Source organism: Lactuca serriola, chromosome 9 (assembly GCF_051521515.1).
Source record: "Lactuca serriola cultivar US96UC23 chromosome 9, Lser_US96UC23_V15, whole genome shotgun sequence".
NCBI lineage: Eukaryota > Viridiplantae > Streptophyta > Magnoliopsida > Asterales > Asteraceae > Lactuca > Lactuca serriola.
The window spans coordinates 176,699,616-176,713,904 of NC_136416.1; the positions used below are offsets into that span (position 1 = coordinate 176,699,616).

Here is a 14,289-nt window from a genome sequence, read left to right on the forward strand (position 1 = left end):
CTGATAGCCGGTAGTTGATAGATATAGTTTTTGTTTGTTATATGAATGTTTGATAAAAATAACTCAACGTTTAGAACAAATAAAATTACATAAAAATACATCTTTGTAACATATAAAATAGAAACATAATAATAAAAAATTAATTGCCTAACCTATTCTTTTTTAAAATTGGAAAATTTTCCATAACTAAGAACTATTATAAAATCAAAAGTCATGCAACAACATAAAAAATATAAAAAATATGGTAATAAAATCATCGATGTCAAGCATTCCATATTAAAGTAGTAATATCATTATGGACACGCTTCATATTATTAGATAATTTTTAAAAGCCTTCATTGTTTGTGTCATTAACAGGGACATCACGAAGTTCATCATTTATTATGCAATCAGGATGTTCAACAAAATTAAAAAACATATCTTCCTCTTACGATAAATGTAATTATACAAAGCAAATATGGCCATAATAATGTCGATATGAGTTTGCACACTAAATTTTAGCATTCCATTGATTATCTTCCATCTACTCTTTAAAATTTCTCTAGGATCAAAACCATATGAAAAATCAACTTTGAAATCGATTTCGCATGTTTTTTTTTTCTATTCATATTTTGGGTTTAAACATTTCGGCATTTTTTATTTTTATTTTCTTTCTCATAACTAAAATTTCAAGTCTCTTGATATGAACTAATATATATATATATATATATATATATATATATATATATATATATATATATATATATATATATATATATATATATAGGTTTTGAAAACCGGACCGAAAATCAAACTGACTATCTTACTGATTCAATGGTTTAACACTTTAACCGATCCAAGTAGGACCGGTTTAAAAAACCAGATGATATCATAATTACATTGTTATTAATTTAATTATATAAAAAATACAAAAAATGAAAAAATATATATACTTTTTTTAAATTCCAGTTTTACCGGTCCAATTGTACCGGACCGGTGTTTACCGGTTCACATTACAAACGTTTTGTGACCTGGAAAAACTAGATCCTGGCTCCCGATTAAACCGGTCGGTCTAGCCAGGTTTTCAAAACATGTGTTGAATATTATATTATATGCCTTCCCGTGATTGGAACCTAGTGTTAAGAAGTAGAATTTCAAACCGGAGGTCAAACATTCAAACTCTAATACATTTAAAATACTGCTAGTGTTCTGCGATTAATCTTCCATATAATAGGATAGGTTGACCTTGGTTGCTCAGATGGTACGCTTTAACATTAAATGGTTATGTTTAATATTTTTTGGTTTTTGTATAAAGCTAAAGCCAAACAAAAATGTTTGACACGTTTTCTAACTATTACAACTTACAAAGTGAATTACATATTTGGGCCTTATGATCAAACGCTTGTGTTAGATCTTTTTGAATTTTTTGGTTAAAGTTAAGCCAAGCCAGAGTTTTTGATGCATTTTTAAAACAAGTTGTATGATTGTTCCAAGTTGAGTCAGATATGACTACGACTGATTAACATTTTATCATCAATTGTTCTGATTCATTTTTATGCAACTTTCATTTGTTACTGTAAAAACAACAAAGACATAACAGATTATACTGTGTTTGACATACATTCGACCTGTTTGAGAAAACTAAACTGTGTTGAATGATTCCAACCGAATGGTTAAGAAAAGGTAGGGTTCTTAAACCGTTAAGAGGTTTTTGATTCGTTCAGAGGTTATCAAACATCGCATACAACCAACCAATGTCTAACAAATAAAAAATTACAATTTTCCTTTGTTCCACCCAATGAAAAATATAACATGAGAGTAATTTATCTCGAAATAAAATAAAACTTTTATCCCTAATGGAAATTGTGAATTAAAATATCTAATTATACATATTATTTTCTTGAGAGAAAAAAAAAACATGATACCTGTGTTAGGCTCCACTAGCATACATATGGGTCCATTCCTTTGCTGTGGGTTTTACAGATAAAATTATAATATCATTTTTCTTATTAAAAAAAACAGAATTTTTTAAATTTAAACAAATGAACAAAAAAGAAAAATTACCTGTTTCAACAGCTTCAGCTTCATTAGATTTCCAGTGTTTTGCTATGTTTTCAGATAATGGATCATCTGGATTTGGAGCACTCAAAAGTGCTTGAATACTAAAACATAAATTGCAAAATTTCAAGAAACGAATTTATTTTATAATTTATTATTTATATTATCACCTAATTATGAAAAATCATGGATAATTAATAATTTTACCTTAAGAGTACAGTGCGAATTTGAAGAGCAGGGCTCCATTTATCTTTAAGTATATCAAGACATATTCGGCCAAGCTGTATAGAAAAAAATAGTATTAAAAAATAATAATAATAATAATAATAATTTAAACAATTATTAAAGTTAAACAAATTATGCGAGTAGATAAACCTTGTCAATGTTAGGATGATATATCTTTGTGAGAAATCGAACCTGTTAGAAAGTTTATAACAAATAAAATACCATAAAAAGTTAAATGTTGTAAAAGAATTATTCAAATAGGGATATGCTAAAAGATGTTTTTTTTATATAATTTAAATGTATATATTTGTACCTTGGGGGCTGCCATTGGATATTCTTCAGGCAAAAATAACTCCAATTTGAAGACTCCTCCTATAGAACAACAACCACAAGCAACATGAGAAAAAATATATATATATATTTAGTAAATAATGTAAGGTTATTGAATTAGAACATAGGAAATGATTTAATGCAATCTTGCTTCATAAGATAACATGATTGAAACTTAATAATCACTTCATTCCAGAAAACTAGCTTTAGTTTGATTTTGAAGGATAAAATTGACCATTTTGAAGAATATATTGTTTCTTATATCTTAAGTTTTTGAATCTTTTGATAACTACATTATTGAATTCACTCATTCAATACACAATCAATATAAGAGTTCTCTTTGATAAGTAGTTAAGTACTTTAACTACTTTCACATCACAAAGTTTCAATATGTTTTAAAATAAAATGAGAAGCATTTGGCAAGATTATATAGATCTGCAGTCTATGTTCAAGAGATGTGAATTCTTTCTTCACTGAGGAAGAAAGTAAACAGCATATAACTTATAAGCATAGTTTTTAAACAAAAGAAGCAACAATAATAGCTCTATAAGCCAATAATAGAAGAAGTCAAGAACAATACAAGAAAGTTAATTTACCTTCATAAGGAGATTGTGATGGACCAAGGATCATGACATTGAAATAACGCATATTCTCTTCTGATGGTGATGCACTTATCCCAGGAGCTACACAGCAAATTCATGAACATCAAACTCAAATCCCTTCTTTTTTCCTTTTGAGTTGTCATTGAGTTAATGTATAAATGAGCCCTAATACAATATATAAGGGGGTAAATTCCTAGGATTTAAGATCATGATTAGCATCATTCTGCAACTTAGGCTAAATCCGTATTCCAATCGATCTTCACTCATTTCTGCAACTGTACCTTTACGCTCCTAACGATCTCGTTTTGTTAATATCTTGCATTACAATTAACAATACTCCAACAAAACAATTTTATTAATCGGATTGAAATTCCGAGTAACAAACACACAAAATTAACAACTAAGTAATAGTGTTCAAGTTCACCTGGTTCGCTAAGCAACCGCTGTGTCTCCTGAACGAAAACAACAAAATCACAAGCTCAGTTACTGCTTTCAATTTACGAAACTGATCGGAGGAAAAAACAATAGAAAACGAGATATGCGAAATCGAGAAAGCGCGAAGAAAATCGCTTGTTGAGGACAGTACCTTGATGATTCTTCGAGGTAGATTACTGTTCGCCATGGAAGGAGTAGAAGTTACGCTAAAGGAGCTTTTGGATTTTTGAGAAGAGAAATAGAGAGGGGTTTTAGAGAGAGAATGTGAAGGGGGTGCTTTTGGATCTTCACCTCCGTTTACGGGTCGGAAAAAACCCGAATTAAAGAACTAAAATAATTTGGGAACTGGGGACCATTATATTATTAACTAATAAATATTGATAAATAATTATATAGAAAAACAATAAACAATTAAATATATTTGTATAAGTATAAGATAATATGAATAAAAATTAAAATATTATTTTAAAAGCAACATGACATATAAAAATTATAATCACATTATTACAAAAATATACCAAACAATACATAAACATGCATACGGATTATTGGTTGGTTCATGTTTTTATTTTGAGTTCAGTTTAACTTAGTAAATAATATTAGAATAAGCTCAGAGGTAAGTGTTGTACTATGCTTTACTGTTGATTTTTTAACAATAAAATACACAGTAAACATATTTAAAACCAATGTTGTCAAAATCGGAATCTTATGTAAAATCGTTTTATGTTTTACAAAATCATAATCATAAGATCATAATGGGATCGTAAGATCCTACCAAAATGAACTCATATTCAATTTTTTATTTTTAGGTACCGGGTGTGCAATATACATTACAATTTGATGTTGATTAAGATGTCGATATGGAGTTAACGTGACCTTTTCAAACACAAACCATAATTTTTATTGTTGCAAACCGTAAAAATTAGAAAGTAAACATCTTAATTGCAAAAAAAACAAGATCATTATGATCATATACAACTAAAGGCTTAAGATCACAAAGGGAGTATCATGAGTATGATCCGCCCAATTCGAAATAAATTAGTGAAACTCTATGAGGCTTCTTGAAAGTTGTGATGTTCTATTTCAAATTGAAGAAACAAATTTTTAAGGCTAGACTATATCATAAAACTAGAGATATGAGATCGGATTGTTTTAATATCTCAAGATCCTAGCTGATATTTTAAGATCTCACAACTTTCCTAGTGAGATATTTTAAGATCTCACTATAAATCTTGCTTCACATAATTCCTAGTGAGATTTGAATTGTTTTTGGCTTGTAGAATCTTAAAATCATATTATCATAAGATCTTAAAATCAAAATCGGGATCTTAGAAATCAATCTTTCAACACGTTTAATATGTCGAAACAATGATTATAAAGTAAATTACATGAATCGTTCATGTTATTTGGGTAGTGTGAATGTATTTTGTCTCAATTATTTTTTCACTCAAACTGTCCTTATATGGTATTATTTTGTTACGATTTTAGTTTCTTTAACAAACATAAAATGACAGTTATCTTTCTAATTTTTTTACCTTTTTTATTGGTTTCGATTTTTATAATAAAATTAATATATGAGACTCACCATATACCTATCCTTTTCTGTTAGATACATCAAAAATACATCACTAAACCGTGGCTTGTTTTTTCATTTGCTCTCCAACAATATTTTAATTGACACTCTCAAGCATAAATAAACCATTCGATCCTATATTCATTTTTCTCACTCACTATTTGATGGTTCTTAGAAACCACAAATCAAACTAACGGTACATTCAAACCCAAAATTCAAATCTATAAACTGAACTCAAAAATCAAATCTCCGACAGTACTCTACTCTTGATTATATATAGAATCATTTGAGGGAAATTTATGAAAAACCTTTTTATACACATTGAGCAATGAAAATTACTTGAACGTTCAAATTCAAGTCCCAATCACTAATACCATGTTTTTGACTTTTCTTAAGGAAGAAAATGGGAGCAAATGTGTCTTTTTGCATTTTTTTTAATAATCTATTTTAAGGAGGAGAATGGAAGGAACCGAATATTCTTGATTTTTTTTAAGGAGAAGGAAAAGAAAGAAAATCAAATGTGTTTTTGAGTTTCATTTAAAAAAAAAGAATAAAAAGAAATTGAATGATTATGAGAGAAGAGAAAACTCTAATTTTTCATCAAATCTTTCCTCCTATTGGGATGATTATGGGAGAAATGTGGAAAACAAAAATAAAGGAAGTAAAAGAAACTTTTATTTCTTTCCTATCCATTTTTCATAAAAAAAAATACCTCGAAAACTTAATATAAAATAGAATGCGGTATTAACCTAAATTTTATTTTGAGTTTTTTTTATATATCTAGTCATCGAAACATATCTTATTTATGTATTTGGTTAAGAAACAACTTGATTAAAGAATTTACATATTATATTATATGAGTTGATTAAAACAAAATATTAAATACATAGGAGTAAACTGAAAGTTTGTTTATATTTGAAATTTGAAATAAGCAAAAATTATAAGAAAAATATTTAAATAAATAAACTAAAATTGTGTGTTTAGTTGACAAACCTGTATACTAAACAAGTTAAATATAACAAAATGTTAAATAAATTTATTAGAAATTAAAATTGAAATTTGAAATTTAAAATTAATATACTTATTATGATATATTTAATTTATGTAAACTAAGTTAATGATATATTGAAAAATAAAAAATAAAATAATTACAACTAACAAGAGGAAAATATATATATCCATAAATTATCACAAATTGACATTTAACAATTTAAAAAAAATAATGATACATGACAAAATTATTTTTATTTATTATGAATGATTAGTTAAAATCAACAAAATACAAACAATATGATTAGTTAAAATCAACAAAATACAAACAATCATCCTTATATTTTTTGCAAATATCTCATTTTTATCAATATACTTCGCACATGATTTAGTATATATACTTCGCACATGATTTAGTAGTATCGTACTTTGTTAATTTTACATTAACATAATACTTTGCACATGATTTTTGTATTTTGTATTAAACCAATGTATTAATGAAATAATCCAAGAAAGTCAAATTGTTTTCAATTATATCGCCTAACCGACCTTTTTTTAAAAAATAAATAAATACAATAACTAGTTATGTACGAAAAATACAGAACAATTGAGCAAATAAAAAATGTTAGTATCTTACGACATTGTCCCATAAAACTATCGTTTTTGTATGTTGTAAAACTACTAATCGACTATATTCACATAACACGACATATCGTAGTCAATAGGCATGTGTCACATGTTATAACCTTGTTTTTTCTCAAGGTAGGCAATAAGTTTCTCGAGTGACATAGTCACATCCTTTTTGTACTTCATAAGCTCTCCCGCAATTTCAGCAGGTGTGGCGTTTACACTTTGCAACAACTCTTCGACTCTTTTAAAGAGTCGATGATCTTCGAGCTCCAAATAGTTAAAAGCCAGCTGTTTGAATGCTGAAAATGTGCAATAAGACATATGAATATGCATGTCCAATCGTCCTGGACGAAGTAATGTGGGGTCAAGTGCACTTATAGATTTGGTCGTGAAAATAAAGATTCGTTCTTCTCCACAACACGACCAAATCCCATCCATAAAGTTAAACAATCTCGAAAAAGTCTTTTCTCCTATTTGATTTTTAAGTTGATCGAAATCTTCAAACACAAGTATCGATTTGCTAGGCATTTCTAGCAAAATGTTTTTAAGTTGAGAGTCTGAATCAACCTCTGTAAGATCTATGTCGTAGATATTGTAGTTTAAATAATTAGCCATGCATGCAATCAAGCTGGATTTTCCTGTGCCAGAAGAACCGTAGACCAGATAACCTCGCTTCCATGCCTTACCGATCCTTCGGTAGTATTCCTTTCCATCTTTAAAATTGTTTAAATCCTCCATAATCATCTTCTTTACCTCCGGCTCAATTGCTAGGGTTTTGAAGGTCATCGGGTTATCAATAATGACAGTTTTTGACTCATTATAATCGGCGTCGATCATATGAAGCTTTAATCCACTTTCTTCGGATTTAATCTCATCAGATCGCTTCAAAATGAACGGCAAGTATGACTCAAGGATCTTGCATCTATGTCGATTGTGGAAAGTTAACTCGTAAGATTTCAATCCTGTTTGTACATTACCTACTTCGGTTTTTGTTGTAGATCTCCATTTAACTTGAATCCCATCGAATTCATCGATGATTTCTTCATCTTCGTTCATAGTAATAGTCAATGCTTCCTTGTTTTTGCACACATTAACCTTTCGAATACATGATTCGTTCACTTTAGTGCCTAAATAGGTTTCAACTGCTTGATACATTTCATCTGCGGTGTTGGATTGTGCTTGATATTCGTCTATGACAATTGTGAACTCGCTATCTTTGTTACGGATGATCTTTTTCATTTCGTGGATGTAGTAATCTTGATACTCTCGTGGGATGAATTCGTCTGCGAGGGTACGTAGTTCTTTACCGACGGTTAGAACATCATTCGCGACACTTCGAGTCAGCATTGCAAAAGCAGCAAAAGAAGCAACTGTCACGAATAGAAAGTGTTTAGTATCAAAATGTTTGTGGATTAATATATGGTTTGACATTCGAACTTCGAAGTCAGAATAAGATTTGAAACGTCGTACCATATGAAGAGGCGCGATGACTGGCGTGGGGGATTTGGACCCGGTTTTTGTTGATGGATCTCGGATTCGGGTTCGGATTTGAGTCAAGTGAATTTAATGGCGTTGATGTCCCTAAAAACAATCGTGATGGGTTCGACACATGGGTGCACTCACTACAATTGCAATGCATATATTTAATTTGATTAGAAGTTAAGCTTTACTAATTACATTATAAGCTCTAAAACATCATCATCAACTTTCAACAAGAAATAAACACTAATCAAAACTTCAAATAGCACAAAACAACTCATAGCATCGTTTCAAGAACTCTAGCTTATCATCTATATATAAACGACACCATGAGTACAACAAATTTCCTTTAACAAAATACGTAAAACACATATTAAAAAAGAGAAAATCTTCTCGCTATTCAAAATTCGAACTCATGATCACGGATCATCATGATGTTATCCTGAATAACTACCTCTTGATGATCATCAATTGATTATACCAAACAACTATGTATCTTAAAACGTATAAGGACTTAACAATTAACGTACATGTAATTAAGTTGACAAAATTTGACAGGTAGTTCTAGAAAAAGTATCAAACCTGTTCATCATCTTCATGTAAAAGAAAGCCATAGATCATAGATGAGATAACACCTTAAGTTCTTCTGTTTCTGTTTTCTGTTTTAATTCTATTCTAAAAATAATAACTTTGCGTTTACTTATATAAAAAGGTGCCCGTAAAGGTTTAGTGCAAGTAAGAAAAAAGAACAGAAACAAAACTGAAAAAAACAGAAAGCATTTAAAGGTTGATTGCTTCCTCCTGAGAGAAAAGAAACCCATACGTAACAATTACTTTATAATTAAGTTGTCAAATTCCCTTTTTTGGCATTTATATATCTTGTGTGTTTTAATCATCAATATACATATCGATTTCTAATATTGTGCAATATTTTCATTAACATAATCTAAAATGTTAAGAATCTAGTAGCTAGCTAGTAAGTAGTAAATCACGTCACGTTGCTTAAATATGATAAGTAAGACCCGTCTGTGTTGTTTCACCAAAATGGACAAGTTTTTAGGATAAATTATGAGTTAAAATCATATATTAATGTATTATTGGATGAATTAATGAAGACGAAGAACAAGGTTACTGTCTTGCTGGGTTGATAAGTTTGGTGTAGACACAACGAAGAGACTTCGCGTACACTTTCTTGTGTACGTGTGTGTAATAGAAGTCATCTTATGGTCACAATACGTCAACAAATATAGTATATGAACAACCCTTATTTTATAATTAAAAAATCCCTTTACGACATGCAACTTTCTCCAGTCACATACATACATGCATACAATATATATATATATATATATATATATATAGGGGAAGGCTCATGCAAAAATACAAACTATATGTGAAAATGAAGGAACCAATCATATATTGCCACATCAATATTCATGTTTTCTTTATTTTATTACTTAAAAATATTAATAAAGGGTAAGATAGTAATTAACAGAAATTAGTGATTGAATACGTTCTTCATATAAATAACCGCAAACAAAAACTGACATATTAATATGAAATTAACTTCTTCTGTATGTTTATGATCGACAATATCAACTCAATTAAAATCATTGATTGATTTACTTACAACATCAAATTGAAGAGATGTCTAGTAAAGAATATGAAGATATTTGTTCTAGTTATTTAATTGATAAAGCAAAGGAATCTTCCCAAAATTTAACTATCGGAAATTCATTATCAACGTTAGATGATGTTGATAAAGGCAAGTTTTCATTCTGTATAATTACTATACTTTTGATTCTAATATTCAAAATTTATAAATACCTAACATTACACTATTATGTTACACATTCATTACATATATTTTTACAATGACACTGAAAGTTAATTTCAACCTTCAAAATGATGTTCATGATCCGAAGAAAAAAAAATTAATCGTATGATTAATTAGTTTTCATTTACTACATATTTACATATAAATACTTATTTCAATATTAATCTTTCTGAATATTGGACAGGAAGTAATGAATCGGAAGACTCTTTCAATGTTTTAACTATTGAACCTTCAAAATCAACATTCAACAATGGTGATAAAGTCAAGTTTACTAAATAATAAGATAAATATTTATGATGTTATTATTCAATAATTAAATTTGACATAGAAACTGACTCTGAAGTTCAACTTTCAAAAGAAAATACAAGTTCAGCAGCAAAAGAAAAGGATAAAGACATATTTACCTACTTTATATTAAATACATAATTATGAAAATATTTAATATATTTCAATATTGAGCTTTTTGAATATTTGACAGGAACATCTTATATAAATCAAGATGATGTGTACATTCCACATGTTGCTGCAGATATCATTCCAAAAAAAAGACAAATTGTGTCCACTTTAAATGAAGGAATTGAAATGTACAGAAATCATGCCAAAGCAGCTGGTTTTGGAATTAGATTAGAAACAACCAAATACGGGGATCAAAGTCTAAGGAAAAAACAAGTAAGATGCAACAGATATGGAAATCCAAAAAAAAAAAAAAAAACATTGATACTCTTACATCCAAACGTCTGAAAAAACAGGAAAGGAAATCATATTCTAAGGTCACATGATGTATGGCAATGATTGGTTTTGACAGAAATGCTGCAACAAATAAAATCACCGTATATGCATTTGAAGACGCACATAACCATCCACTTACTGAATTTAATGAAGAAAACATCTGCTCTCCAAATCATCGTCTTAGTATTTTTGATCAAGAACTAATTGTTAAAGCTTCAACTATCAATATTGGTGCCACAAAAGCACACAAGTTAAGAGCATCATTAAAGGGAGGATATGATAATTTGCCAGCAACAAAGAATGATTTCAAAAACTTTTGGAGAGATTATACAAATATTGTTGGACCAAATGATGCTCAATGTGTTGTAGACCAATTGATAATTCGCAGAGATAATTATCAAAATTTCAATTTTCAATATAAGTTGGATGATGATGTGCTAAATGCTATGTTTTGGGTTGATGAAACAGGAAGAGAAAACTACTCTAAGTTTTCTGATGTTATATCAATGGATGCTATTTATAGAACAAACAGGCAAAATTATATTTATTAAATAATATTACATAAAAAGGGATACATTTTACAAATATTTTCAGGTACAATATGATATTTGTTCCTTTCACTGCAATAAACAATCATGACAAGACAATCAACGTTGGAGCAGGACTAATATCTGATGAAACAATTGAATCATACTCTTGGTTATTAGAAGCTTTTTTGTCATCACATAAGAAGAAACCAACAATGATTCTGTCAGACATGGATGCAGCATTATCTTGTTCAATATCAAAGGTGTTTCAAGGATGTACTCACAGATTATGTATGTGGCACATAATGTCAAAAATGCCATCAAAGGTAACAAAAAAATTTAATTTACTGAATTACATAAAGCTTATGAAAATATACTAATAAAACCAAATTTAACATGACAGATTGAAGCTGACTTAGTTTCAAATTCAGATTTCAAGAAACGCATAAATCAACTAGTTTGGAATATGAATATCAAACCATCAGAATTTGAGAACAAATGGGATTTGATGTTGAATGAGTTTCATTTGAAGGAAAATAAATGGTTGGCTGATATGTTCAACAAGAGAGATAAATGGATTCCATCCTATTTCAGAGATATACCAATGTGTGGACTTATGAAGACTACATCAAGATCTGAAAGTTCTAATTCCTTTTTCAATGTTTTCTCAAGTCCAACCAACTTACTTGTTAATTTTATGTTCAACTTTGACACTGCACTTTCAAAGCAACGTTATGAACAAAAAAGATTAGACATTGCATCAAGAGATAGTTCTCCACAACTGCTATTTCCAAATGAAAATTTGAAAATAGAAAAGCATGCATCATTGGTATACACACGAGAAGCATTCATAAAAGTGCAAAAACAAATAAAAAAGGCATTCTATCAGTGTTTTCAAAAAAAAATCGGTTTTGATTGATGGTCGTCAACAATGCACAATTATCTACAAAGAACTAAAATCAGGCAAGCGACCAGAATTCAAGGTATGCAATTATGCTACTTCATTATTATTTTAATTTAACATTATTTAGAATTTATAAATAAATTTTTGTAATAAAATTTTACTATTACTTCTCAGGTTTCTTTTGATGCAAAAGATGAAACAATTGAATGTGAATGTTTGTATTTCACATTTTTTGGAATCCTTTGTAGTCATGCTTTCAGAATTCTTATAGATTATGACATTCCCATGATACCTGAAAAATACATTCTGGATAGATGGAGAAAGAACATAGTGGATATTGGTTTTCAAAAGATAAACCAAAAATGGAGAGTGTGCAGTACAGAAATTTCAAATCTCTTGCAGGATGCAACTTCTTTTTTTGAGAAATGCGTTGAATCGGTTATTCATGACAAAGAAAAACTACAAGAATTGGTGAACTCTCTTCAACAATTAAGTGAAACTTGTGGAAAGGATGTTTCTACAAGATCAACTTCAATTCCAATAAAAGATGTGATTGAAAATATCATCGGAGTTCCAATTTCAAGTGATGTGAAAATCAAAGTACCAAATGAGATAAAAACAAAAGGAAGTGGAAAGAGGAGTCGAATCAAAAGTGCTGCAGAAAAAGCAATAGCAAAATCACTTAAACCAAAACGCAAATGCAAAGGATGCAACCAATTAGTCAACCATGATGTAAGAAATTGCCCATTAAATCCTTCAAATGTGCTTAGGCCTTTCAAAAAACATCAGTAATTTAGATTTGAATTTTAGATTTGTTTGTTGTTATGCTTCTCTGTATTAAAAATATTACTATTAGTGATGAGATTAAAACAATCTTTAATCTATGAAGATCGATTAGATCTTGAACAAGTATGTAAATATAAAACTGTAAGAACGCAATAATAAGAACAAGACAAGATTGAATCAAACGATTCGAATGATTAAAACAAAATCCTCAGAAGAGCTCGATTAAGAACATCAACTGTAGAGGATTGGAAGGTTACAAGAACGATTAAAGAAACCTGCAATGCTATCGTTAAGCTCTAGAATAATCGCCAAAAAAATCGTTATGAATCCTTAATCGTTAACCTAATATGCATGCAAGCATATTCTTATATATAAAACATAAAAGGCTCTCGGTTGGACAGGCCCAAACCGGAGTACAAGATAACTATACTATCGAGCCCAAAAGACGCAATCTTCAAAATAATCGTCAGCCCAACAATCTCCCCCTTTGCGTCAATTTGGAGCGAGACCTTCACTTGTTACTTGGGCCAGCAGCTGAAGCAGGTACCTTCTTCTTCACGGTGCTAAACAGACATTTGGTGATGGAGAGAATGGTCTGTCTAAACCGGATGTACCAATTGATCATGTCATCAAAATACTTGACATCATCAGCCGAATTCTCTTTACACCGTTTGATGATCGATAACACATGCTCCAAACAAGCTGTGGTGTAAAGGTGTTTGTCAGCTAAAGCGAAGAGACATTTCTGTCCTTCAGCTCTAGTGAACATAACCGAGTTGCGTCTCGGGTCGATCTTGCCCATTTACATTTGGTTGAGATCACTGGCCGATCCCACAGGAGCTATCTTCGGTTTCTTCTTGAAGACTGTGGCGACCTCCTGATCCATTAGGGCAACCTCCATGATGTAGCAGGCTAACATCCTTTTGACATGGTCTATAATGGGACCATATTCGGCTTCATCAGTCAAAAGGATATTATACAGGACAATCCAATCATGAGGATTTAGATTCGGTAGATCCGCTAGGGAGATAAGATGAGCAGTTCTTGCAGATCCTCGAATGAGCTTGAACTTAACGTTTGTGAACCTCCCTACGGCATAAGGCTTCAGCACCCGAACGTTCACAATCTTCTGGGCGCTCCATGTAAGGTATTGAGGACGAGCAGCCGCCAGATAGAAGTCAATGAGCTCCCTGTCAAGCTCAGCA

General features: G+C 30.1%; 3 protein-coding genes across 3 annotated transcripts; 1 reads left to right on the forward strand and 2 right to left on the reverse strand.

Moving 5' to 3' along the window:
- Window positions 1–1,745: 1,745 nt before the first annotated feature.
- Window positions 1,746–3,935, reverse strand: LOC145074547 (ubiquitin-conjugating enzyme E2 36-like). The gene is made up of 8 exons (XM_079020901.1): window positions 3,781–3,935; window positions 3,619–3,646; window positions 3,189–3,275; window positions 2,576–2,634; window positions 2,413–2,454; window positions 2,245–2,318; window positions 2,044–2,141; window positions 1,746–1,947 (listed from the first exon to the last, which is right to left on the reverse strand). Exons 1-8 carry the CDS (start codon window positions 3,814–3,816, stop codon window positions 1,910–1,912), a joined length of 462 nt encoding a protein of 153 aa, XP_078877027.1. The 5' UTR covers window positions 3,817–3,935; the 3' UTR covers window positions 1,746–1,909.
- A 2,798-nt stretch (window positions 3,936–6,733) lies between these two features.
- On the reverse strand, window positions 6,734–9,012 carry LOC145077213 (AAA-ATPase At3g50940-like). The gene is made up of 3 exons (XM_079022971.1): window positions 8,884–9,012; window positions 8,293–8,444; window positions 6,734–8,192 (listed from the first exon to the last, which is right to left on the reverse strand). Exons 1-3 carry the CDS (start codon window positions 8,913–8,915, stop codon window positions 6,925–6,927), a joined length of 1,452 nt encoding a protein of 483 aa, XP_078879097.1. The 5' UTR covers window positions 8,916–9,012; the 3' UTR covers window positions 6,734–6,924.
- Window positions 9,013–9,948: 936 nt separating this feature from the next.
- LOC145076324 (protein FAR1-RELATED SEQUENCE 5-like) lies at window positions 9,949–13,090 on the forward strand. Its single transcript, XM_079022245.1, has 7 exons — window positions 9,949–10,066; window positions 10,323–10,391; window positions 10,617–10,722; window positions 10,944–11,399; window positions 11,462–11,720; window positions 11,798–12,223; window positions 12,473–13,090. Exons 1-7 carry the CDS (start codon window positions 9,949–9,951, stop codon window positions 13,088–13,090), a joined length of 2,052 nt encoding a protein of 683 aa, XP_078878371.1.
- The last annotated feature ends 1,199 nt before the right edge of the window (window positions 13,091–14,289 follow it).

Coding starts and splice junctions, on each gene's coding strand:
- LOC145074547 (XM_079020901.1), bottom strand. CDS start 3,816: ATGGCGAACAGTAATCTACCTCGAAGAATCATCAAG. Junction 3,647..3,780: donor TACCTCGAAGAATCATCAAG/GTACTGTCCTCA, acceptor GTTTTCGTTCAG/GAGACACAGCGGTTGCTTAG. Junction 2,455..2,575: donor ATCCAATGGCAGCCCCCAAG/GTACAAATATAT, acceptor ACTTTCTAACAG/GTTCGATTTCTCACAAAGAT.
- LOC145077213 (XM_079022971.1), bottom strand. CDS start 8,915: ATGGCTTTCTTTTACATGAAGATGATGAACAG. Junction 8,445..8,883: donor TACATGAAGATGATGAACAG/GTTTGATACTTT, acceptor TTGCAATTGTAG/TGAGTGCACCCATGTGTCGA. Junction 8,193..8,292: donor TCATCGCGCCTCTTCATATG/GTACGACGTTTC, acceptor TATTCGTGACAG/TTGCTTCTTTTGCTGCTTTT.
- LOC145076324 (XM_079022245.1), top strand. CDS start 9,949: ATGTCTAGTAAAGAATATGAAGATATTTGTTCTAGTTATTTAATTGAT. Junction 10,067..10,322: donor GTTAGATGATGTTGATAAAG/GCAAGTTTTCAT, acceptor AATATTGGACAG/GAAGTAATGAATCGGAAGAC. Junction 10,723..10,943: donor TTAAATGAAGGAATTGAAAT/GTACAGAAATCA, acceptor TGGTTTTGACAG/AAATGCTGCAACAAATAAAA.